The sequence below is a fragment of the Carcharodon carcharias genome, chromosome 6 (assembly GCF_017639515.1).
Source record: "Carcharodon carcharias isolate sCarCar2 chromosome 6, sCarCar2.pri, whole genome shotgun sequence".
NCBI classification, from domain to species: domain Eukaryota; kingdom Metazoa; phylum Chordata; class Chondrichthyes; order Lamniformes; family Lamnidae; genus Carcharodon; species Carcharodon carcharias.
Window position 1 is genome coordinate 100,111,722 of NC_054472.1, and position 27,802 is coordinate 100,139,523.

General features: G+C 41.7%; 1 protein-coding gene across 1 annotated transcript; it reads left to right on the forward strand.

Annotated features, from left to right (window-relative positions):
• The first annotated feature begins 375 nt into the window (after positions 1-375).
• Positions 376-27,802, forward strand: LOC121279218 (epidermal retinol dehydrogenase 2-like). The gene is made up of 6 exons (XM_041190257.1): positions 376-779; positions 4,588-4,719; positions 12,324-12,423; positions 14,242-14,386; positions 18,363-18,488; positions 27,709-27,802. The coding sequence occupies exons 1-6, from the start codon at positions 459-461 to the stop codon at positions 27,800-27,802; spliced, it is 918 nt and encodes a 305-aa protein (XP_041046191.1). The 5' UTR covers positions 376-458.

Sequence of the window (27,802 nt, forward strand, 5' to 3'; positions counted from 1 at the left end):
AAACTCAGCAGGTCTGGCAGCATTGGCAGAGGAGAGCACAGTTGATGTTTCGAGTCCTCGTGACCCATCAACAGAACAGATCATGAGGACTCGAAACGTCAACTGTGCTCTCCTCCGCCGATGCAGCCAGACCTGCTGAGTTTTTCCAGGTATTTCTGTTTCTGTTTTTGTTTTTGATTTCCAGCATCCGCAGTTTTTGTGTTTTTATCAGCCAATGTGGGATGTCAGTGCTCCTAAACCAGTAGATGGCAACATTGGGACACTGATAATCAATGAAATTACAAGCAAAACAGGAATGCGAACTTTAGCTTATACGCCCAAGATCAGAGAATTGCAACACAAGAGATGCTGATTTGCAAAGTCCGCTTTGGACTGGAGCGGTTTGGAGCAAAGGTCGTCGGTTTTCTGCTGCGGTTGCGCGCAAACGCAACAGGTTGGCAGCAAACAAGGAAGAAGAAATGAATTTCCTTCTGGAGTCGCTTCTCACACCGTTCCTGTCGCTGTATTACATTCTGGAAGCTCTGGTGCTGCTGGTAGTGCCGGTGCGGAGGAAGAATGTGAGCGGGGAGATAATGCTGGTGACCGGGGCTGGCAGCGGCATCGGACGGCTCGTGGCGCTCGAGTTCGCCCGTCGACACGCCACGCTCGTGCTCTGGGACATCAATGAGGAAGGCAACAAGGAGACTGCCCGGCAGGCCCAAGAGAGCGGAGCTTCCCGGGTCTACACCTACACGTGTGATTGCAGCAAGAGGACTTCTGTCTATGAAGTAGCGGACAAGGTAAAGAAAATATATTCTAAAACTGCGAGCGAAGACTTGCATTACTTCCCGGAGGGGCAGGAGGGGTTAAATACAATACACGCAGAGGCTGTATCATCACTTTCGTTTTGTCAAGTAAATAAATCCCACTAGCACAGGTTTTTCTCCGTCATTCTACGATTTTAGTTTGGAAATCTTCCCACTATCACACCCCTCGCCCCAGGAAAAAAATATGGAAATCTTAAAGGCAATGGTAAATCTGAACCATCCTCACCAATTATTTGGTCAACGCCCAAATACCTGGTCACGTGAGGCATTGCACTTGAGTGCAAGTGAACTGTTTGGTAAATTGGTGTTTAGAATCCACCAACCCACCCCTGCCCCTGTACACAAACATGGCCTGCTTGACTAATGTGGCAGGAACTCTCGTCAATTTTCCAATCTTTAATCCAGGATAATTTGCGACATTCCAGGACCTGCAAGGGTTCCTACCCCAATAGCCAGAGAAAAATAACGTGCAAATGCTGGCAATGGGCACATACAAGTGGGATGAGTCCACTAATGCTGTGGAGGATGAAGTCCTAGTATGTATACAAGATGGTTTTCTAGAACAATGTGTTGAGGAATTAACTAGGGAACAGGCTATCTTAGATCAAGGATTGTGCAATGAGAAAGAGTTGATCAATAGCCTTTTTATAAAGGAGCCTTTAGGGAAGATAGACCACAATATGATAGAAATTGGCATTAAGTTTGAAGGAGATGATGTTCAGTCTGAAACTGGAATCTTAAATCTAAACAAAGGAAACGATAAAGGTTTGAGTGGCATGTTGGCTGTACTAGATTGGGAAACCACAATAAAAGGTTTGACGGCAATGGCTAGCATTTAAAGAATTAATACAGAATTTATAACAGATTTACATTTATTTAATAAGGAACAAAAATCCACTGAAAAAATGACGAGGCTAATGAGAAGTTAATGATTGCATCATATCAAAGGAAGAGGCTTATAAAGTTGTCAAAAAATGTAGTAAGCCTGAGAATTAGGAGCTTTTTAAGAATTCAGCAAAGGAGGATCAAGAAACTAATAAAGAAATAGAAAATAGAATGAGAGCAAACTAGTGAGAAACATAAAAAATGACCCCCACGCAAGAGGTTAGTAAGCAAAATTAGACCACATGGGATAGGGGCTAGCATACTAACATGGATTGAGAATTAGCTAACGGACAAAAAACCGGGAGTAGGAATAAACGGGTCCTTCGCAGGTCCGCAGGCTATGACTAGTGGGGCACTGCAAGGAGCAGTACCTGGGCCCGAACTATTCACAACTTATATCAATGATTTGGATATGGGATCAATTGTAGTATTTCCAAGTTTGCTGATGAGACAAAACTAGGTGAGAATCTGAGTTGTGAGGAGGATGCAAAGAGGCTTCAAGGGATTTAAATGGGTTTAGTGAGTGAGCAAGTGCATGACAGTGGATAATATGGAAAAATATGAAGTTATCCACTTAGGTAGGAAAAACAGAAATGCAGAGTATTTCTTAAATGGTAAGAGACATAGCTGTTGTTGTTCATGAGTGACTGAAAGTTAACATGTGGGTGCAGCAAGCAATTAGGAAGGAAAATGGTATGTTGGCCTTTATTACAAGAGGATTTGAGTACAGGAGTAAAGAAGTCTTGCTGAAGTTGTATAGAGCATTGGTGAGACCGCACATGGGAGTATAGTGTATAGTTTTGGCCCCTTTACCTAAGGAGGAATATACTTGCCATGCAGGGAGTGCAGTGAAGTATCACCAGACTGATTCCTGGGATGGTGGGATTATCCTATGAGAAGAGATTGAGGAGATAGGCCTGTATTCTCTAGAGTTTAGAAAAATTCTTACAGGGCTCAACAGGGTAGATACAGGAAGGATGTTTCTCCTGGTTGGGGGGCATCTAGAACAGTCTAAGAATAAAGGAGTAGGCTGTCTAGGACTGAGATGAGGAATTTCTTCACCCAGATGGTGGTAAATCTTTGGACTCTCATTCACTAAGTTCAAGACAGAGATTAGAAGATTTTTAGATATCGAAAGATATCAAGGGATATGAGGTAGTGTAGGGAAATGGCATTGAGGTAGAAGATCAGCCATGATCTACTTGAATGGAGGATCAGGCTCAAGGGGTTAAATGGCCTGCACCTCCTATTTCCCATGTTCTAAAGAAAAGTTGGGCTCAAATACTTAAGGCTTTTAAAGGCCCAGGCCTTGACACTAAGATGGTTTTCAGCCAGCTGGTCACTTGCTCACATTCACTGCTGCCACTGTGCATTAGTGATGGAGGGAATGAATATTTGTGGATGGGATGCCAATCAGTGGGCTGCTTTGTCCTGGGTGGTGTTGAGGTTCCTGCATTGTCAGAGCTGCACTCATCCAGGTAAGTGGGGAGTATTCCATCACATTCCTTGTAGATGGTGGACAGGCTTTGGGGAGTCAGCAGGTGAGTTACTTGCCGCAAAATTCCCAGCCTCTGACCTGCTCTTGTAGCCAAAGCATTTAAATGGCTGGTCCAGTTCAGTTTCTAGTCAATGGTAACCCCCGAGGATGTTGATAGTGCGGGATTCAGTGATGGTAATGCTGTAAAATGATTTTCTCTTGTTGGATATAGTCATTGTCCAGCAATTGGGTGGTGTGAATATAACTTGCCACTAATGTCCTTTAAGGAGGGAAGTCTGCTGTCCTTACCTGGTCGGGCCTACATGTGACTCCAGATCCACAGCAATGCGGTTCAATCTTAAATGCCCTCTGAGTGGCTAACTAGGCAATTTCGGTTGTATCAAACCACTATGAACTCTGTAAAGAATAAAACCAGACAGACCACTCGGCACCAGAAATATCTGTCATGACAGCATCAGTAGGAGTGATCACTGCACAGTCTTTGTGGAGATGAAGACCCATCTTCGCATTGAGGATACCCTCCATTGTGCTGTGTGGCACTACCACCATGCTAAGTGGGATAGGTTTCAAACAGATCTAGCAATTGAAGACTGGGCACCCATGAGACACTGTGGGCCATCAGCAGCAGCAGTATTGTACTCGATCACAATCTGTAACCTCATGGCCTGGCATATCTGCTGCTCTACCCTTACCTTCAAGCCAGGAGATCAAGCCTGGTTCAATGAAGAGTCCAGGAGAGTGTTCCAGAAGCAGCATACCCCATGAACTAATATTTTTAAAAATCCAAAAATTAGAGCCAGAATTTACAGGAATCCAATTAGGAAACACATACACATGTAGTAATATAACTTCAGAATTCTCTTCCACAAATGGCAATTGATACTGGGTCAATTGGAGGCTTTAAATCTATGAAAGATATTTATATATTTATTATCCAAAAGTATTAAGGAGTAATATGGAATTAGGTCTCTGATAAGCCATGATTTCATTGAACGGCAGAACAGTCTTGAGTTGAATGGCCTTCTCCTATTCCTACCATTACTTTGGTTCTAAATCATATTTTAGCAACCAAAGGTTTCATTTTGTCTAATTCAAATGCTTAGCTCATTGCTGACTTCTAATGATATGTTCAATACCCTGGATCCAAGATAAGCTGTTGAGAAAGGGTTCTTTGTTTTGATTTTATATGTTATATTTCTGATTTCTAGTATATAACATAAAGTAATTAGAAGTATGATTAATACACTTAACACTTCATTAACTAGAGTACAAATGAGTTAAAGAAACGATGGAATAACTCTAGTAAATATAGGAAAATGGACTTAAGGCAAAGAGTTTGGATTATGTGTTGCTATTTAGTGGTGTATGTGTTGCTGTTTATACAAATTTTTTTGACAGGTGAAAAGAGAGGTTGGAGATGTCAGCATTCTGATAAACAACGCAGGTATTGTCACAGGAAAGAACTTCATTGATTCACCAGATACCATGCTGGAGAAAACCATGGAAGTGAACAGTCTTGCACATTTTTGGGTAAGCAATTCAGTACTGTTAGTTAGTTGATGATTTGAATCGGAAGTTGACAATCTTGTATAGCTTGTTATTAATGAGTTTCAATAAAATGTAAGCTACAAAACAAGCATTCTTTGCATTTTATTTTACCTTTGGCCTGATAATAAAGAGTTTTAAAATGTTTTTTAATTTTCCTAACATGAATTTTAAATTAAATTTTAAAGAGGAAGGATATGACCACCACATGCACATGATTTTCAGTTTATTGATGTTGAATCGGAGGGGACATCATTGAAAGCCCCAAAGAACTCTGAGTTTGCACCAGCCCTTTTCACATCTGACCATGTCAGCTGAGGCTCTGGTTATATTGCACTTCAAATCTGAGTTACGTTGCTAGTTGTTTATGTACGAAAATCCCTAAGCACTAAAATCTGACTTGATACCATGTTGGAACAATTGGATCTCTACTTGGATCTAAACCAACTTTAATCTTTCTGAAAACTTCATTCTAACTTCCAGAACTTTCTCTTTACGTTCTTTACATATTCAGCTCTCTATCCTCCTTTGAAAAGCTTCTGAATTTATGTCACAATCTCTGACATTAAATATCTTGCAATATGAGAAAATCCCATTTCATCAGACCTGACCAGTGATATATTTAGTAACATTGATCAACTTCAAAGATGTCAGTTAAACAAAAATGTCTTAGTAACGATTATTGGCAATTTTATATTTTTCTTACTAAACACTCATTTCCAATTAATTTTATTCTCCTTTTCTACCAGTGTATAAATTTTCAGGAAGAAATGCAATACTCGTAATATCATCTCTGAACTTCCTATCATTTTGTCAGGCCAAAGGACCATAACACACAGCTTTGCCTTTACCCCTGTTAGTATTAACAAGGCCACCCTGGTACTGTTACAGTAATAGACAGCAGCAGCTGCACCAAAGTACATGCAGGTTTGTCTGAAAGAAAGGTTAATTCTTGTATCTCTTATGTCTCCCTTAAATGGGGCACAGCCAAGACATTACCTTTGTTATAGGAGTTTGAGGACCTGTTATTTCACCTTCCCCCTGCACTCTACTTTCAGATCTGGAACTGCCAAATCCTACAGTAGCCTTCCCTTTCAGTTCCAGCACAGAACCACAGATGACTGAGCTGAAGTCTATCTAAATTCAATTCCTCAAAAAAAATCTACGAACCAAAACAATTTATCTGCTGGAAAATAATTAAACAATACATGTAGCTCTGACTCTCTGTAGATATGGACATTGTGGGCATGTATTTCCCATTTCTGTTATGATCCTGTTAGGGACTGTTAAAGTTTTAAAGAAATCTGAAAATGCATCAATTAACTGACTGGATTATACCACAAGATTTCATGGTTTTCAACAAAAAAACAAACATCATTATATATCAAAAACAATTAAACAAAGTAACCACTATTACCTTATACATGATTGCAAACTAGTGTTATTATGAACTCAGTTTTATTTCGTACTCCCTGCACTCCCCCGCCACCCCCCTAGAATTCCCTTATCTTATGAAACCTTGAAGGTGCATTCACTTTTCCTGGGACCACCAGATTTTATGCCACAGCCTCCAGAATTTACTTTAATTCTCCTTCATATTCCAGCTACTTCTGGGTTTAAATTTGATGAGAGTCCTTCCCTTAACCTTTTAGCTATCACGACCCTTTACATGATGGATGCCTCAGCTCCTTGTTCTGGTTGCCAGCAGATATCCAGTGCCTTCCCACAGCTTTCCAAGCTAACTCTGCTGGCTGCTTTCTGCCACAAGGCTCTGCGAGGGCCACTATAGATTTCTTCCTCTAGCTTAAAGCTAGTAAATCTTCCAGCAGCTTTACCCTCACAAAATCCAAACTGAGTTAGAGCCCTACCCACCTTCCATGCAGCGAATGATGAAGCTAGTATTTTCTCTGCTTGAATGCAGGCCTAACAGCCTATCACATCCTACTGGACTCACCTGATAAGATGCAATCTTCACCAAAACACAACTGCAACTGCTTCTGTCTGTTCCCAAGCTAAGCTGCATGCTTCTGTTAGCAAATGCACACAAGCAAAAGTCCTTATAACCATGGCTCCAGAAACCACTATCTGCATGGCAATTTGACCAGCCTGTTCCCCAGGTAGAAATGTAAATTAACTATCTTTAAATTCCAAAGTTTTCCTTGATTCTAGGAAACCATATGCATAGTTTATATCTCTAATAGATTTTTATGACCTTTCCCAAAATTGCCAGCTTTTAGCTTTTTTTTACAGAGATAACAATAGGCAACCTGGCCAAGAGGTCAGGAAATGTATCATTCATTGTTCAAGTATATAGCTCTCCCTCTGACCTTGGAAAATAAACATTGGCAGCTTTTAACTGTAATTAATTCCCAGCTTGTTTGAATTGCATTCACTTCTCAGTCAGGATTTTCCATTTATCTTACGTTTAACACTTTAACCTCCTAAAACTATAAATTATATTTTAAAACTTATGAATTATGAACTAGATATTAGCAACACGTCCCACAATAGCCTTTTCCCTCAGCAGTGTGCCCATTCTCTAAAGAGTATGTACCTCTGGGCTCCTGCATGCTGCTGATTCTGACCTCATTTCAAACTGCTTTTAAATTCATGTTGGACTGCTGAGCCTGAGTGTCCCAAAGTTGCCTTCAAACCCCATACAAAGATGGAAAGCAACAACGTAAATATTCTTAGCCCACTTCTCAAGATCCCAGTGTAATAGCCACTGCACAACAGAATGCAAACACCCTCTTCAATGTATTAATGTCTATAGGCTGGAGCTGTTAGTAAATTCCAAAGCCTTTTGATTCTACGAAAACAGCCCAATTGTGGGAACCAATATAATCCACAATACAAATGCTTCTTTATATTTGTATAGAAATGTGGCAAAAGGCACTTCAGTTATCATAAAATATGACCCATGGTTGTTCATGGTCCTTACTGTAATTTCTATAATTTTTAACATTTATCATGAGTGGCCTATGATTTCCTTAGAATTTGCCATGACAAAATTGCCACATGCAGGATAATACATCAAAAACATTACTTGAGAAACGTAGATGTTGTAACATATGTAGTCACCTTATTCTCATATTTGGCAGCATCTGTGAGATGGTAACTGTTTCTCTCTTCACTGATGCTTCCAGACCTGTTGAGTATTTCCAGCATTTTCTGTTTTTACCTCCAATTTCCAGCATCCTCAGTATTCTTCTTTCGTATTACTAGCATGTTTTACAGGTTGTGTCCTGGAACCGAATTTAAAAACAACACCGGCGTCTGTTGAACCTTGTTCAATCTTCCACATGGGTTGTGCTGGTTGCTGATTCCACCTTCAACTTGTGAAAAGTATAAAAGTACAGCCTGGAGAGAGACAGCATATTATAAAAAATATATTTAACCTTAGAATGTGATTGATAGTAAGTTTAAAATTCAGAAATGTGATGAACTTGGATCACTTCTTTAATATGAAATAACTTTTAATGATAATGAAATTCTGTGTTTCTGTGTTACTTTAGTTTAAGTGTATTTTCTTAGAATGTATTATCCTAAAATAACCCCATGGAAAAGCTCTGTTTAGTTTTCTTCCTCCTTCCTCTTTTTATGAGAGGTGTCTGGTTTTCATTCTGTTCTCTTTACACAGAATGGTTGAGTGCAGAAACTCAGCAGAATAAATATGTCCACAAATATATCTAAATCAGTTCCTGTTTGTATTTTTAAATAGCAAATAAAGAATTAGTAATATGTAAGGAAGTGTCATAGCACAATTAGAACAGCTAATGACTTATTTCCTTGCTACATTTCCAACAATTCCAACTTCTATTTTTTGACAATCCTGTCAAGTGCCGCTTTAAAATCCATTAAGGTTTTTTGTTCCACAACCAGTAATCTGTTCCACATGCTTAAATTCTATACACAGCAGAAAGGCATACATGGTTCCAATTTGTCTAAACTTTTCATAACTTTAATGGCAATGAATTAATCAGAGTTAAATTCTTCAATTAACATGTTAACTTTTTTGGCAATTGTTTTAATTTTTTTTAAATGTGCAGTAATTATAGAAAGTAACCCACCCCTCCCCCACAACACCCTGATGGATTAAATCAAAGTCAATTAAACACAGAGATAAAAACAAAAAACTGTGGATGCTGGAAATCCAAAACAAAAACAGAATTACCTGGAAAAACTCAGCAGTTCTGGCAGCATCGGTGGAGAAGAAAAGAGTTGACATTTCGAGTCCTCATGACTGTTCAACAGAACTGAGTGAATATTAGAAGAAGGGTGAAATATAAGCTGGTTTAAGGTGGGGGTAGGGGGGAGAGAAGTGGGGGGGGTGTTGGTGGGGTTGTAGGGACAAGCAAGCAGTGATAGGAGCAGATAATCAAAAGATGTCACAGACAAAGGAACAACCAAGTGTTGAATGTGGTGATATTATCTAAACGAATGTGCTAATTAAGAATGGATGGCAGGATAGACAAGGACTGAATTTTGAATTCAACCACTTTAGATCTTGAACTCCCTCCTCCATCCCCACTCCCTTTCTGTTTCTTCCCCCTTCCTTTTGTTTTTTCTAATAATTTATATAGATTTTTCTTTTCCCACCTATTTCCATTATTTCTAAATCTTGTATGCCCTGCTAGTCTTTCCACCCCACCCCCACTAGAGCTGTACCTTGTCTGTCCTGCCATCCATTCTTAATTAGCACATTAGTTTAGATAATATTACCACATTCAACACTTCTTTGTTCTTTTGTCTGTGACATCTTTTGATTATCTGCTCCTATCACTGCTTGCTTGTTCCTACAACCCCACCAACGGCACCATCCCCCTCCCCACTTCTCTCCCCCAACCACTGCCCCCCCACACCCTCCACCCCCACCACCACCTTAAACCAGCTTATATTTCACCCCTCTTCTAATATTCACTCAGTTCTGTTGAAGGGTCATGAGGACTCGAAACGTCAACTCTTTTCTTCTTCACCGATGCTGCCAGACCTGCTGGGTTTTTCCAGGTAATTCTGTTTTTGTTTTAAATCAAAGTCTGCCATTTACAGCTCAGTGACTTCTGCAGCCTGTGTAAGCCTTTCATGTTTCAAGCCACAGACTGCTGGCTTCTTTGTATTAATTCTTAGAAACTTCTGAGCATGGAGCATGTATCACCAGGTTACAATTATTTATGTTTATGGTCACCTCAACCTTGCTTATTTCTCCCCCACCACAATGATGATGATAAAACGTGCATTTCTCCACTGGGAAACCAGTGGAGAAAGTACCAGCGATGAGAGGCTTTGGTGGGTGGGATTCTAGGATGGCTTGCTGCCTGCTTGAGGCACAAACTCAGTGGCTCTTTTTTTTAAAGGCTACTTTTTCAAAACCATTTCAGCTCCTATTTACTCAATTTCTAATATGCAAAATAAGTTTAGCAATATAGAATTACGTATTTCACAATAAAATAATTGCCTTTAATGTTTTTGTTTGCATCCATGTAACTTCATTAATATTTTTCTTGAAGTTTTCAGCCTCTCCGTAGCCTGGGCTTGAGGTTCATATTTTGGCTCAGAACGATTGCTGATAGCTTTAGATGCAGTCTGAATTTGTGTAGGAGTCCCCATTATGCATTATTAGGTTTCTGTTAATAGAAGCGGCAGACTCAAGCAACAACAATGCTTATATTTTGGCCCCGCTCTAGATTATGTGCAGAGGTACTAAAATGGTGCTTAAACCTCTGACCTTCTGACACACAAATTTCAGCTCTTGGTAGATTTTCTGATTGCACCTCCAGAATATTCCCCAGACACAATAAAGAGGAAAATCCATCCTTGTTTCTGAAGATGGCTCCGTGTAGACCTGTGCAGAAGATGCAATGCTCAAAGCATTGTGGAGGTGGCTTTGCTTTCAGCAAAATAAGAACATAAGTTCTTCCAAGTAAGTTCATAAGAAATAGGAGCAAGAGAAGGCAATATGGCCCCTTCAGCCTGCTCTGCCATTCAATAAAATCACAGTTGATCCATTAATTCCACTTTCCCATTTTGTCCTTGATTCAGTTAGTTCCCAAAGATTTATTGATTTTAGCCTTAAATATTATAAACAAAGAATCTGCAGTCTTCTAGGGTAGAGAATTCCAAAGGTTTCCAAACCTCTGAATGAAGAAATTTCTTGTCACCTCAGTCTTAAAAGGCTAATACTTCATGCCGAGATTATGATCCCCAGTTCTAATCACTCCAGCCAGGGGAAACAGTCTCTCAACATCTGTTCTGTCAATCTTTCTAAGAATTTTACATGTTGCAATGAGATCACCTCTCATTCTTCTGAACTCCAGATAATATAGGCCCATTCTACTCAATATATCCTCATAAGACAGCCTTTTCTTCCCAAGAAGCAGCCCAGCGAACCATTGTTGCACTCACTGCAAAGCAAGTATTTCCTTCCCTAGGAAAGGAAACCCAAACCATACAAAGTACTCCAAATGTGGTTTCTCCAAAGCCCTATATAATTGTTGGGACTTCATTGCTCCTACATTCTAAACCCCTTGCAATGAAAGCCAACGAGCCATTTGCCTGCCTATTTACTTGCTATATCTGTACGATAACTTTCTGTGATACGTGTACAAGAACACCCAATTCCCTCTGAATACCAACAAACTTTTGAGTCTCGCCCTTTTTAAAGATATTCTGCTTTTCTGTTCTTACCAAAGTGGATAATTTTACATTTCTCAATATTATACTCCATCTGCTACCATCTTCCCAATCACTTAACCTGTCTCTATTCCTTTGCAGCCTCTTAGCGTCTACCTCACAGTTTATATCCAAGTTTAGACAAAACTAGATTGGAAATAATTACCCAATCCCCGTATCTAGGTCATAGGTTTAAACAGCTGAGCCCCAAGCACTTGTCCTTGCAACACCCCATTAGGTTACAACGTGCAACCCGAAAATGATGCATTTATTCCTATTCTCTGTTTTCTGTTTGTTAACCAATCCTCAATCCATGCTAATATATTACCTGCAATCCTGTGAGCCCTAACCATGTTCAACAACATCTTTTTTACCACCTTATCGAATGACTTCTGAACATTCAGATTATTGACTGAATTCTGAGTAATGCTATTACTTCTACAATATTGTGCATCTTTAATTGCTTTGCGACAGTGCAAAAATGGCAATAAAACTAGCACATGAATAATTTTATATTAAATTGTTTTGCCCGCAGTGCATTAAAGGATAAAAGCATGTACATTTTGGTTACTTGTTTTGTTCGATTAAAAACTCAGACAAGATATCCTTGTGTTATAATTGCTGATTTTCAGTTTTGTACATGTTTTTAGTGGCTTTCTGTAATATACTGATCTCCTTTCTACTTCTCACTGTTTTTTCTCCTGTCTCATTTACTGATTTTGGTATATTTCATTTAACGGTGATTAATGTAAATAACCTGGCTAAGTTTGCTATACTAGGGGAAAAATGAATTGTCAATGCAGTTTTCAAATATGTCTTTATGTTCTCTTCCTCATTTAGTAATCCTTATAGTTTTAAGTAAAAACAATAAGCTATCGGTTACAGTCCACTTAGTAATTCTGACGGTTAACTGTTTTTAGACCTATAAAGCCTTCCTGCCTGCAATGATTGCCAGCAACCATGGCCATCTGGTTAGTATTGCCAGTTCAGCAGGACTGTTTCCAGTCAATGGATTGGCAGGTAAGAATAGGTTCTGTGGCTTCTGGAGATTTTATGGTCATAATATTTAGACTGAGAATGTTATACAGAATATATGCAGAATATATGCAGCTTTAAATTGCTGCTGTTTTCTACATTTCAGTTTGTGCATATATTTCAAGTGTTTAATATCAAAGAGTTAAACTATTACCTTTCTTAAAAGATGTATGGGTATTACACTTTTATCATTATACCATATAATTTACAAGGCACAGATTTTGCTCTCAACAGGGAAAGATGGACGTTCAGTATTCATCAAATTGGCGGAAGGGGTCATCAACAGCACTTGCTTAGCAATAACCTGCGCACTGACGTTCAGTATGGGTTCTGCCAGGGCCACTCAGCTCCTGACCTCATTACAATCTTGGTTCAAACATGGACAAAAGAGCTAACTCCAGAGGTGAGGTGAATATGACTGCCCTTGACATCAAGGCAGCATTTGACCAAGTGTAGCATCAAGCATCCATAGCAAAACTGGAGTCAATGGGAATCAGGAAAAACTCCCCACTGGTTAGCGTAATACCTAGCATAAAGGACAATGGTCGTGGTTGTTGGAGGTCAATCATCTCAGTTCCAAGACATCACTGCAGGAGATCCTCAGGGCAGTGTCTTAGGTGTGACCATCTCCAGCTGCTTCATTAATGACCTTCCTTTCATTGTAATGTCAGAAGTGGGGATGTTCGCTGATGATTGCACAATGTACAGCACCATTCATGACGACTCGGATACTGTAGGAGTCCACGTCCAAATGCAGCAAGACCTGTACAATATCCAGGCTTGGGCTGACAAGTGGGAAGTAGCATTCGCGCCAGACAAGTGTCAAGCAATGACCATCTCCGACAAGAGGGAATCTAACCATCACCCCTTGACATTCAATGGCATCACCATCGCTGAATCCCCCACTATCAACATTCTGGAGATTACCATTGTCCAGAAACTGAACTGGACTAGCCATATAAGTATCATGGCTACAAGAACAGATCAGAGGCTAGGAATCCTGCAGCGAGTAACTCACCTCCTGACTCCCCAAAACCTGTCCACCATCTACAAGGCTCAAGTTGGGAGTGTGATGGAATACCATCCACTTACCTGGTTGAATACAGCTCCAACAACATTCAAGAAGCTTCAGACCATCCAGGACAAAGCAGCCTGCTTGACTTGCACCCTTCCACAAACATTCACTTCATCCACCACCAATGAACAGAGGCAGTAGTGTGTGCCATCTACAAGATGCACTGCAGAAACTCACCAAGGCTCCTTAGGCAGCACCTTCCAAACCCACTGCCACTACCATCTGGAAGAACAACGGCAGGGGAAACATGGGAACACCTGGAAGTTCCCCTCCAAGTCACTTGCCATCATGACTTGGAAATATATCACAGTTCCTTCACTGTCACTGTGTCAAAATCCTGAAATTCCCTTCCTAAGAGTATTGTGGGTATATTACACCACAGTGACTGCAGCAGTTTAAGAAGGCAGCTCATCAGCAACTTCTCGAGGGCAATTGGAGATGGGCAACAAATGCTGGCCCAGCCAGTGACACCCACAGCCCCTAAATGAATTAAAAAAAACCTCATTGATAGCTGCCCATTGATCTTTAGGCTTGGCAGTGGAGATTTCCTATAATCTGGCATCTAATAGTTTTAATATTGAATATCACCGCTATATGTGTTATCCATAATTAGAACCATGATAATTTTTTTAAACTGTCTTTTTATTCTCATACAACTGACTTCTGTCCTAATGGATCTGATACCTACACGTTTTTGGTGAGCAACGGGTGTCTTTCATCTTTTACAGATTATTGTTCAAGCAAGTTTGCAGCAGTTGGCTTTGCTGAGTCTGTTGCACTAGAATTGCTTGTTGCAGGGAAAAATGGTGTCAAGACTACCATCGTTTGCCCATTCTTTGTACGCACCGGCATGTTTGATGGCTGTAAAACCAAGTAGGTAGACATGTTGATTCATTAGGTTTGTCATCTTTACTTTCAACTTTATTGACTCAAGCTTAAAATGTATTGCTAGAATGTGTTACTTAAAACTTACAATCTTGAAGTGGTAGTATTGTGGCATTCTGATTAATTTCTAGCAATTTTGGAATGAATTACAAAATTAGGGGGAGGCGGTGGCTTAGTGGTGTTGTCACTGGACTAGTATTCCAGAGACCCAGGGTAATGCTCTGAGGACACAAGTTCAAATGCCAACACGCAGATGCTGAAAATTGAATTCAATAAAAATCTGGAATTAAAAGCCTGATGACCATGAAACCATTGTCGTAAAAACCCATCTGGTTCACTAATGTCCTTTAGGGAAGGAAATCTGCCATCCTTACCTCGTCTAGCCTGCATGTGACTCCAGACCCACAGCAATGTGGTTGATTCTTAAATGCCCTCTGAACAAGAGCAGTTAGGGATGGGCAATAAATGCTGGCCTAGCCAGCGATGCCCACCTTTTATGAACAAATAAATAAAAAAGAATATTTATGAGTCCAACTAATGAATCTGAATTGTGTTAAGTGAAATTATACTGGCAGGCAATGTATGGGGTAATTCTAAATGCTCAAGGCAACAGGCATAACCAGAGGTTGGCATAATAATAACATTCCAAGTGTGGCAGAGGTAGGAAAACCAATGCCAGCAATAAAAGGAGTAAACAGGTGATAAGGGATGATAAAAAAGGTTGCATTGTTTAAATTTACACATATGATTAAAACACTGAAATGAGTACAGCAAAAAATGAAGAAAATAAATAGATTATGAGGGAGAAGATCATGAGATAAGGATGGCAGTAATTGTTTTTTTTTTAAAGAGTGTTCTACAAATATACCCATGAATAAAGGGCTATACTGGTAGCTGTTAGACTTATGATGGATCTTCTTTTCAGGTGAACATAAGAAATAGGAGCAGGAGTAGACCACACAGCCCATTGAGCCTGTTCCACCATTCAATATGACCATGGCTGATCTTGGGCTTCAACTCCATTTTCCCGCCCGCTCCCCATATCTCTTAATTCCTTGAGAGGCAAAAAATATGCCTACCCAGCCTTAAATGTATTCAACAATAGAGTATCCACAAATGTCTGCGGTGAAAAATTCCAAAAATTCACAACCCTTTGAGTGAAGCGATGTCTCCTCATCTCAGATCCTTATCCTGAGACGGTGCCCTTGTGATTTAGATTCCCTGACCACTGGAAACAATCTCTCAGAATCTACTCCATCGAGCCCATTCAGAATTTTTTCAATGAGCTCGCCTCTGATTCTTCTAAACTCAGAGAATACAAGCTCAATTTACTCACCCTCTCATCTCAGGACAACTCCCTCATCCCAGGTACCAATTTAGTGAACCTTCGCTGTACTGTTTCCAATGTAAGTGTATTCTTTCTTCAATGTGCAGGTCAATTGTATTGAATTGCAGTGAAATTTCTTTATACTTGTACTCTAATCCCCTTGCAATAAAGGCCAACATGCTATTTGCCTTCCTAGTTGCTTGCTGCACCCGCATGTTAACTTTGTTCCTTGTATGAGCACAAGCCAGTCTCTTTTGAACATCAATACTTAGTCTTGTTAAAATTCTGTTTTTCAATTCTTACGACCAAAGTGAATAACTTCAGATTTCACTACATTAAACTCCATGTGCCATCTTGTTGCCCATTCACTTAACCTGTCTCTATTTCTTTGTAGCTTCTCTGTATCCTCCCCACAGCTTACTTTACCACCTAGCTTGGTATCATCAGCAAACTTAGATACATTATTCCCTGCCTCTTCATCTAAGTCATTAATATAGATTGTAAATAGCTAAACTGCAGCACTGATCCATGCAGCACTCCACTGTTCACTGCCTACCAACTTGAAAAAGCACTATTTATACCCGTTCTCTACTTATTATCTGTTAATCTTTACACTAACCAATCCTCCATCCATGCCAATATATCACAACCAACTCCATGAGCCTTTATCTTGCCTATCAAGTTTGTATGTGGCACCTTATTGAATGCCTTTTGGAAATCCAGGTATACTACATCCACTGGTTTTTCCCACTAGTTACATCCTCAAAAAACTCAAATAAATTTGTCAAACAGGATTTTCCTTAAGACTTCCTTAATAGATTCCAGTATTTTCCCAATAACTACATTAGGCTAGCTGGCCTGTGATTCACAGTTTGCTCGCTCCCTCCTTTTTTAAAAGGCAGTGTAACATTTGCCAACTTCCAATCTAATGGGACCATTCCCAAATCTAAGGCATTTTGGAAAATCATAGCTACCATGTCCACTATCTCTGCAGCTATCTCTTTTAGAACCCTGGGGTGTCGGACATTAGGGCCCCTGAAGGGGAGTTGAGAATGGGCAATAAATGCCTCCCTAGCCAGCAATGCCCACACCCTGTGAAAGATTTTTTTTAAATCCCCTGGATCCTTTCAGCCAAAAAGTGGAAGATATCTTTTCATGTACAAAAATAAAAAATCATGAGGCTGGGGAATAAAAAGAAACAGTGGGAATACAGGAAAAGATATGGAAGTTTTTTTTGGTAAGCACACCTAACCCACCATTGCAAAGTGGCCCCATGTTTTGTGGTGAAAGTAGCATCTTCAAATGTCTAGCTTGAGAAATATAGTACACAGTGATGGTCTGTACAAAGTATTGACCCTCTGCCAGCATGAGTGTACAGTTCTGCATACTGTGTCACAAAAGGACATTTTGGCCTTTTGAGGGAACACAGAGAAAATCAGCTGTGTTGGTGAATGGGCTTCAGGTCAGTAGGATGCTTGGTTAAGTTGGGGCGGGTGGTGGTAGGCGAGGTGTGGCATTGAGGTGAGCTTAAGTTATTTAAGACTCTAAAGGCAGTAGACAAAGTATATTCTAAAAATTTTCAGCATTAAATGCATTCACAACTTTAAAATATGAATGCATGGTTAACAGATGGAAATTACAGACAGGAAAAGATCAGCTGATCCATCAAGACTGTTTCTCACTCATAATGCCTGAGGCAGCATGACTAGATCCCACTTAACCCCTGAAGAGGCAAAAAAGGCAGAAAAACTCAGGAGCGATAAGGGAAAGAAAATCTGTAAAATTCCCCCTCTACTCCCTCAAGTGATCAAGGTGGTCCAGGAGATCTCAATAACAATGTATTTGTTTATTGTAAATCCACTTACCTTTATCGTGTTTCAGTCTATGCATCAGTCAAGAACCAGTCCAGCTTCCCCTTGAAGACTTGCAGAAAGAGCCTTCCTTTCCTCTGCTGGTGACATGCTAGTTTTGCCAAATTTCTCACTTCTGTTTAGAAGTCCATGTTGTAATGTAGGAAACGTGGCAACTAATTTCCTCTGAGCAACCTCCCACAACATGATAATAACCAGATAATTTTTTTTCCATAAATATGTTGATTGAGGGATGGCCAGAACACTGGGGATAACTCCCCTCTCCTTCTTAAAAATAGTAACATCACCCAAGCAGGCGGATAGGGCCTTGGTTTAAAGTACTCATCAAAAGATGGCACCTTCCACGAGAGTGCAGTGCTGCAGTGGAATGTCAGTCTTGGTTTTTTTTTTTTGCTCAAGTCCTGGAAAGTGACATGAACCGAAACCTTGTGATTCAGAGGTGTGTGCTACCAACTGAGCTATGTCCAGCACCGAGACCCATCAAATACTCAGATGCCTTTATTACATTGAATAAGACTCTTCTATCAGCAATTGTCACCGATTTATTGCTATTCTTTAGCTAAGCTGATGGCAAAAAAAATCTTCTAACTGCAGGGAGATCCTAAAGAAAAATATGTGTTTTTTTAAGCAGGATTTCTCAAAGGTGTTTTTTGGGTGGTTAACCACCTTTATTTTACTCATGAAAACCTGCATAATTTATGCTGACAATTTGTGAACAATCAAACTAAGGTTTTTACCCTGCAATTTATACTCAATTTCTGTACAGGTGGCCACATCTTCTTCCCGCTTTAGATCCAAATTATGTTGCCAAAAAGATTATGGATGCCATTTTACGGGAACAAATTCTTCTTATAATGCCACGAAGCATGTATTTTCAGTTTGCTGTGAAAAAGTAAGTACAATTTATCTTGATCTGCGATGTTCTACAATTCATTTTTATATCGTCTTTTCAGCAGTCTTGATTCTTCAATATGAAAAATGTCTCTTACAACAGCTTTCTTTTATGACATTATTTTTCTCCATGAAAATTGCTGTATGGTAAAGAACTAATGATTGAATATTGTCTTTGTGCACTACTGAATACAATCAAAACATGACCAATTATATAATACAGCTCCATGTTGTAGTTGCTAACATGAAGATGGAATGAAGTGGAATGGATGTTGATGGTGGGGGAAATTCAGTGATGTTAATGCTTTCGAGAGGAGGTGTTTACACTCTTGTTGTAGAAAGACGCTGTCTGGTATTTCTGTGGCATGACGCATGTTACCTGGCATTTGTCAGCCCAAGCCTGAGCATTGCCCAGATCCTGCTGTATGCGGGCATGGACGGCTTCATTATCTGAGAAGTTGTGAATGGAACAGAACACAGTCCAACTCTATAAAAGCCTCCCCCCTTCTGTCTTGTCACAACCTCTACCTCTGGCTACCCCTTCCCCTTCCTCCCAGACCATGATAGCGTCCCCCTTGTCCTCGCCTTTCATCCCACCAGCCTCTGCATTCAAAGGATCACCCTCCACCATTTCCGCCAACTCCAGCATGATGCCATCACCAAACACATCTTCCCTCGCACACACATCACCCCCCTGTCAGCATTCCATAGGGGCTGTTCCCTCCAGGACACCCACTCCTCCATCACCCCCAACAACTCATCTCCTTCTCACAGCACCTTCCCACGTAATCACAGAAGATGCAACACCTGCTCTCCTCACCATCCAAGGATCCAAACACTCCTTTCAGGTGAAGCAGCACTTCACTTGCACCTCCTTCAAGTTAGCCTACTGCATCCGCTGCTATCAATGGGGTCCCTTCTACACCAGGGAGACTGAATGCAGACTGGGTGACCGCTTTGTGGAACACCTCCGGTCTATCTGCACGCATGACCCAGACCTTCCTGTCACTTGCCATTTCAACACCCCACCCTGCTCTCATGCCCACATGTCTGTCCTTGGCCTGCTGCAATGTTCCAGTGATGCCCAACGCAACTGGAGGAGCAGCACCTCATCTTCCAATTAAGCACTTTACAGCCTTCTGGACTTAACATTGAATTCAACAATGAATACTCTCCTCCCATCCTCACCCCCTTTGTTTAATCTCCTTTTTTCTACATTCATTTTATTTTTTATCCACTTATTTTTATTTTTATTCATTTGGCCAGTGGTTTCATCTCTTTTTTATCCCCAATTCTATCCCATTTTCTATCCTTTTTTTACCCCCCCACCACCGCCCCCTCCCCTCACCCCATCCCCTACAGGGCCATCTGTTACTTGTTCCATGTTGTTCTCTCACACAATGCTACTCTTGTTCTGCTATTATCACAAACTGCTTTCTTAGCTATATGCCGCTATCAGCATCTTTTTTAGCACTAACCACTACCATTAACATTCCCTTTGTCCTTTGCTCCATGGCATCTTCATCAATCCCTCATTTGTCCCCACCTATTGCTGGCCTTCTATCCAGCTCCACCTACCCCACCCCCTTATACAGCATAAATTTCATCGCATTTCCACTTCTCTTCAGTTCTGAAGAAAGGTTGCACGGACTGGAAATGTTAAAAATACTTGTTTTGTGTTGCTTGCACTAATTATGTGCTCTCAGCTCTACACCAGTGTTTCCTCTGGTGAAGAATGCTTGTTTTACTCTGTAATCTAAGGCTGTGTCAAAGTGCCCTTGAGTGGGAGAAACAACTGTGATGGGGGGCAAGTTGTGCTGGGTGGTGTGATGCTGTTGGGATAATGGTCACCTTGGACATCTGGCTGGAAGGCATATGAGATGTTTCTGCAGCAGCTGGAGCCATCTCCAGCAACTCCTTTGAGATGCCTGCTGGCACTACTCGCCCCAGCTGGCTAACTAATGATCTGTAAAGGAGCTGTCAGTATAGCTTTTCTCATTAACGCACCTTCCAACTGATATCCAGTCTGTCAAATACTCCAGTGACATTTATGTAAGTGAGAACCCATAGTCTCAGTGAAGTCAGGCACATACTTCTTGAGCAAGTTGTTCAACACCTATTTCATTTTGTTGCACTCTTCAGTTGACTGATGTTTGCATTCACCCTGCTTCTTTGAATTCCCATGAGTTGCGCAGGTAGGAGATGCATCATTGTGCATTCTCTGCCAGCTGCTGCAGGTTGTTTGCAGTAGATTTTAAAAATGTGAAAAGTATATTTTGCTTTCACATTAATTCCTGTCTGAAGCCAGTTTAGTAGGACATCAGTGTTTTGTATAAAGACTAGACATATCTTGTTGCTCCCAGCCTTCCACCCTCTTTATTCAGCCCCTGCTACAACTTCTAGTTGTGTACTTCTCTTAAACTGTCATTATATGTTCTAATGTGCTAGTATCTATGCCGGGGGCAGGAGAATCACTGTGGAGCTTGGCTCCACACAGTCAGAAATGGTTTCTAATGTTCAACAATGCCTCAGGGCAATGCCTTGGCCAACTGGGATTAAGCTACCTGGTTTAAATTTCAAACAATGCTTGGCAGTTAACTGTCAGTCAACATCAGTAGTGCATTCTCCATCACAACAACATTTGCCAGCCAATCCAGCATTCTCCTCACATACAGTATAAATTGTTGTCTTCCCCTTATATTGGTATTCTTACAAGTGCCCTGATGAGTGCAAGATGAAAAGCTTAGACATGTCTCTCTTTTCAACAATACTCAAGTTCTGTACTACCAAACAACTAATTTTAATGTTATTATGTATTATAATTTTGTGAAGCTTACCCATAATCAATATTAGGCTGAATGATCAGAAGTTACCTGATTTATTCTTTTTGACCTAACTCGCATCAAAACTGTTCACCTATCACTCCTATGTTTGCTAACCTACATCCTGGTCCGACTGCGATATTTAAAATTCGTATCCTTATTTTCAAATCCCTATGTGGCCTTACCCCTCCCTGTTTCTGTAACTTCTAGCTCTACAGTCCTAGCCTCCGAGATTTCAGTGCTCCTCCACCTCTGGCCACTTATATATCATCCATTGCTGATGACTATGCCATCAGCTGCTTAGTCCTAAACTCCAGAGGCTTTTGCCAGACAACAGTGAAGGGCCTCTAAGAGTGCCATTACCAATGGATCAGGGTCATGCCAGCAGGAGCTGGTGGGTGTTGTTCTACAATGGGCACAAAGGGTCGATGACACTTATTCCCAAAGGAGTAGCAAGGGGAACGTTCTGGGTGGAGATGGGCTGCAAAGATAGTGTAAGGGAAGGAAGAGACCACCTGACATGGAACTGATCCACTCAGTCTTCGAGACCACCTTGTAAGAAGAAGGAGCAGTGAAGACGGAGAGAGGGCCAGGCACTGGTGGCTCCAAAGCAGCAACTGAAGGTCAGCCTCTGGATGCGCATGGCAGGGCAGTGACAGCAGCTGGCCAGGTACAAAAGGGCCTGGCAGCAGGAGAGATTCTATTGTACACTGCTCAGCTAACTGCAAATGTCAGAGCTGCAGGTCAGTGCAGACTGAGGCTCTACAGGGAGGCAGTCATTGATCTATGCACCATGCTTCAGGACAAATTGAGACCCATGGTGTTCGGGGGACCCCCAGTGCCGGTGACCCTGAAAATCACCATGGCTCTCAAATTCTACCCATCCAAATTTTTTCAGAGATCCACTGGCAATATATGTGACACCTCCAAGGCTGTGGCCCATCAAGGAGGTGACCAATGCTATGTTAAAGAGGGCTATGGACAGAATTTTGCCCTTGGCTTGCGGGCTCGTCAGTGCTGTACTGGGGGCAGTTGGAAAGCCAGAAAGCAGTTTCACGCTGGCAAGCCAATTAAGGCCCCCCCCAGCATGAAACACAAGCGGCAGCACTCAGTGCGGCCTGTGTTGGGGGGTGGGAGGTTGGGGGCGGGGTGGAGGTGGGCGAGCTGGGCTGCTCCTCCACACTTGAAAGACCTCTTTGTACCTCCTTGCTGACTTGAGAAGGACAAAAATTTGGTGTAAGCTCCAGGTGGATCATCCACCTCTCACCATGCCATGGCTGCAGCGAACTCATGGACGAGACAATAGCTTGCAGTTTTGTACACATTTCCAGCTTCCACTGACTGGTCTGTTGGATCGGGTTCTCGTAAAGGTTGCCAACCCCACAATGGAGGAAGCCATGCACTCTCACTCCTGAGACATGGCCACACACATGGCCTGAATGGACGACTTTGTTAGTGCATTGGTATGAGTAGCCTCTGGAAGCTTGCCAGGTATTCCCTCACCTCACTTCATGTCCAGCAAGTGCTGTGTTCCTGAGTACAGAGGCAGTTCATCTTCCTGGGGCTCAGTTTGGGCCTGACCTCTTATAGTTCTCCAACTGTCTGTGACCTTGACTGTCACACTGTTCATCAGCTGCTCGGGCGTGTCTACTGTGCTCACCAGGTCATGACCCTGAATCTAATCACAAGCAATATCCATTGATGCAAGACTCTGAGAGGGTATGGGGCAATGACACTGCACCCTCCGAGGATCCCTCCTCCACCTCAGAGGTGGACTGCAGGACCCTGCTCTCTGCAGCTGAGTGTCCTTCGGGAATACTGAGACCATGAGAGAATACAAACATTTAGGAGTTAAGGTCTTCACATCTCCTCATCCCAAACACGCTTGATTAAGAACTCCACATGTCCAATAATATAGATGCAGTGTTCATGTGTCATAAGAACATAAGAAATAGGAACAGCAGTAGGCCATTTGGCCCCTCGAGCCTGCCCTGCCATTCAATAAGGTCATGGCCGATCTGCCCCAGGCCTCAACTCCTCTTTCGTGCCAGCTCCTCATAACCCTCCATTCCTTGATATTTCAAAAATCTATCTACCTCCTCTTTAAATACTTTCAGTGATCTAGCCTCCACAACTCTCTCTGGAGTAGAGAATTCCAGACATTCTGAGAAGAAATGCCTTCGCATCTCAGTTTTAAATGAGTGTCCCCTTATTCTGTAACTATGTCCCCTAGTTCAAGAATCCCCCACTAGTGGAAACATCTTCTCAGTGTCTACCCTGTCAAGCCCCCTCAGAATCTTGCATGTTTCAATAAGATCACCCTCATTCTTCTAAACTTTAATGAGTAAAGGCCTAACCTGTTTAGACATTCTTGATAAGTCAACCCCTTCATTCCAGCAATCACCCTAGTGAATCTTTTTTGAACTGCGTCCAATGCCAGTATATCATTTTTTAAATACGGGGACCAAAACTGTACGCAGCACTCCAGGTACAGCCTCACCAACACCCTGCACAGTTGTAACAAGACTTCCCTTAAACTCCAACCCCCTGGCAACATGGGCCAAAATTCCATTTGCTTTCTTAATTACTTGCTGCACTTTTTTGGAGCCTCTGTCCATGTAAATAATAGTGTACCTTTTGATTTTTCCTACCAAAGTGCTTGACCTTGCACTTTCCTACATTAAACTCCATCTGCCAAGTTTTTGCCCATTCACTCAACCTATCTATATCCCCTTGCAGATTCCTTAGGTTCTCATCGCAACATGCCCTCCCACCTATTTTTGTATCTATCACATGTTGTCCAGATTCACTCTTTTGTCTTGCACTCAAGCAAATCATTTTTCTGTGATGACACTCCTGTTTTGCTATTGGCAATTGCGCTGCCACGCCCCTGACTGTGAGCCAGCTCCAGGGCTAACACCTCTGTTGGGGTCAAAGCACAAATGTCTGGTTGCCTCCACCCTCACCCACTATTTTTTTTTTATTGTGGGCCGATTTCTCTTGCAAGCAGAAGGAGGAACATTGTTAGTTTTCCCATGAAGATTAGCACAGATATTTTATGCAGGTCACAGCTCTTTGGCCTATGATGAGAGCTCATGAATGCCATCTCCTTATGGGATGTGGTGGGGGTCAGCAAAGACAGACTGCTGGCTGTCTCCGAGATGCAGCCATGCAATTGAAAAGTTTTGCTGCTGCCACAGCCACTTTCCACTGCCTGGGTTGTTACTCCCTTCACATGTAGCACACTATCCCATGTTGCCATGTGCAAGCCCCAAAGAGGAGAGTGGTAAGGAGGACTCACCCTGGCATGAATAAAGGAGGTCGTTTACCTGCTTATGGCACTGCACCCAGGTTCAGGGAGTGACCCCACAGCTGCTGACCTCCTCTGCAATCCCATCCAGGGTTGCTTGTTCAGGTGGGAGGTTCTCTTCTAGATATCTCTTGGAAAGAGGGCCTCCTGCCTTGCCATTGCAGCCTGGAGGAGAACGTGCAGGGAGACATCGCTAAAGCTTGGGGTCACTTCCCTCTGCCTTGGTGGCAGCAGTCTCCTACCCTGCTTTGTTGGTCTTCATTTGAGCAATAGGAGTGGAAGATTCCACATTTGAGCTACAGGGGCCTTTAGCACTGCTGAGTTAATTCTTCGCAACAAGGCAGCAATGTATACAGGGCTGGCAGCCCTTTAAAAATGCCACCAGCACCTGCCTTTTAGTCAGGTGATGCTGCCATTGGTGCCTTGTTGCCCACCCCCACTCAACAAGTGGAAGGGCCCTGTTTCTCCAGGCTGCTAATTGGCCAGCCCATCACACGTCACTTATGTGGAAGTGCCACCTGCTTCCAGTGCTCAACCACAACCTGCTCCATTCAAATAAAATTCAGCCCTTGGTATGGGGAAGATACGGGTAGTAGAGTTTTGGATCAGCTAAAGTCTACAGAGGCTGGAGGGCAGGAGGTCATGATGGACAGTGTTCACAAAGTTGAATCTAGAGATGAATAAGGCATGAATGAGGTTTCACAAACCGTTAAGTGGAAATTGGAGCAGAGACTGGTTATCTTATTATGGTGGAAGCAGAAAATCCTTGTGATGGAGAGGGTGTGGAGTCAGAAGTTCAGCTCTGGTTTGAATCCAACGTCACAGTTGTGAATGGTCTGTTTCACTAGGGAGGGCAATAAAATTGTTAGCAAGTGTATGGAGTTTGCAGCAAGGTCTAAAGATGATGGCATGGATCTTCCAACCCTTAGCACGAGGAAATTACAGCTCATTAAGGAATGGATATGAGGCAAGCAATGTGATAACAGGGGCAATGGAGGTATTGAGAATGGTGGTGGAGAGGTCACCGAGGGAGAGGAGGAGGGGTTTAAAGATAGATATTCATGATGCTCCGGAATGAATAGGTAAAAGTGGAACTGACCAAGCTATACAAGGAAGGAGAGGTGTTGAAGTATAATAATGTGGTTGACCATGTTAAAGGCTACAGAGCGGACAGGGAACAATAATGTACTGTGGTCACAGAAGATGTCATTTGTGACCTTGATTAGTGTCTTTCCAGCACTGTGACAGGTCAGAAATCTGGAGAGATTCAAAATGGAGTTGCAACCTTTTGATTGTAAACAGTGCCACATACTAACGAAACTAACATTGATATTTCGCCAAAACCATTAAAAACATGAGTCTCTAGCAAGACCTAGTAGAATCCAATATTGTTAGGACCCAACTCCAAAATAGTTAGTAATCAAAGTCAAGATTAAATTAAAGACTGACTGCTATTAAAACATGTCCTGGTTGATTGGAGGGTATCAAATGTAACCCTACTATTTAAAAAAGGAGGGAGGAAGAAAACAAAGAACTTCAGACCAGTTAGCCAAACATCAGTAGGTAGGGAAAATGCTCGAATCTATTATAAAGGATGTGATAACAGGACACTTAGAAAACATCAACGGTATTAGACAAAGTCAGCATAGATTTATGAAAGGAAAATCATGTTTCACAAACCTACTGGAGTTTTGTGAGGATGTAACTAGCAGAATAGGTAAGGGAGAACCGGTGAATGCGGTATATTTGGATTCTCAGAAAACTTCTGATAAAGTTCCATCTAAGAGGTTAGCGTGTAAAATTAAAGCACATGGGATTGGGGTAATATATTGGCATGGTTTGAAAATTGGTTAACAGATAGGAAACAGAGTAAGAATAAACTGATATTTTTCAGAGTGACAGGTGGTGACTAGTGGGGTACTGCAGGGACCAGTGCTTGAGCCCCAGCTATTCACAATATATATCAATGATTTGGATGAGGGAACCAAATGTAATATTCCCAAGTTTGCTGACAACATGAAACTTGGTGGGAATGTGAGGAGTGTAAGAGGCTTCAAGGTAATTTAGACAGATTGAGTGAGTCAGCAAATACATGGCAGATACAGTAAAACGTTGGAAAGTGTGAAATTATCCACTTGTAGGAAAACAGAATGGCAGAGTAGTATTTAAATAGTGATAGATTGGGAAATGTAGATGTACAGAGGGACCTGGGTGCTCTTGTACACCAGTCACTGAAAGCAAATATGGCAGGTGCAGCAAGCAGTTAAGAAGGCAAACGGTATGTTGGCCTTCATTGCGAGAGGGCTTGAGTACAGGAGCAAGGATGCTCCTGCAGCTACGGATACTGCAGCTGTACAGGGCCTTGTTGAGACTACAACTGGAGTATTGTGTGCAATTTTGGCCTCTTTACCTAAGAAAAGATATATTTGCCATAGAGAGAGTGCAGCAAACGTTCACCAGACGGATACCTGGGATGGCAGGACGGTCATATGAGGAGAGATTGGGCCGACTAGGCCTGTATTCACTGGAGTTTGGATGAGTGAGAGGGGATCTCATTGAAACATATAAAATTCTGACAAGGATGGACAGACTAGATGCAGGAATGATATTTCCTTTGGCTGGGTGGTCTAGAACAAGGGGTCTCAGGATAAGGAATAGACCATTTAGGACTGAGATGAGGAGAAGCTTTTTCACTCAGAGGGTGGTGAACCTGTGGAATTCTCTACCACAGAAGCTGTGGAAGCCAAGTCACTAAATATATTTAAGAAGGAAATAGATTTCTGGACTCTAAAGGCATCAAGGGGTATGAGGAGAGAGTGGGAGTATGGCGTTGAAAAGAGAGGATCAGCCATGGCCATATTAAATAGTGGAGCAAGCTCGAAGGGCCAAATGACCTACTCCTCCTATTTTCTATGTTTTTAGGACAGATGTTGCTAAATTAATTTCTCCAGTCATTTATGTACTGCTTTAATTACAGTTTTGGTAAATATATATAGCAAGCTAGACATGAACATTTTTACTTTTTCTTTGCTAGTTGTTGCTCTAACAAAATCTGATTAAAGTCACCAGTCTTCTTTTTCTCTTAATAGTTTGCTTCCTACGAAACTTGGAATTCTTCTTCGAAACTATTTCGGTGTTTTCGGTATCATGGAAAACTTCAGGGGCCGAGTTAAAAAGGATTAA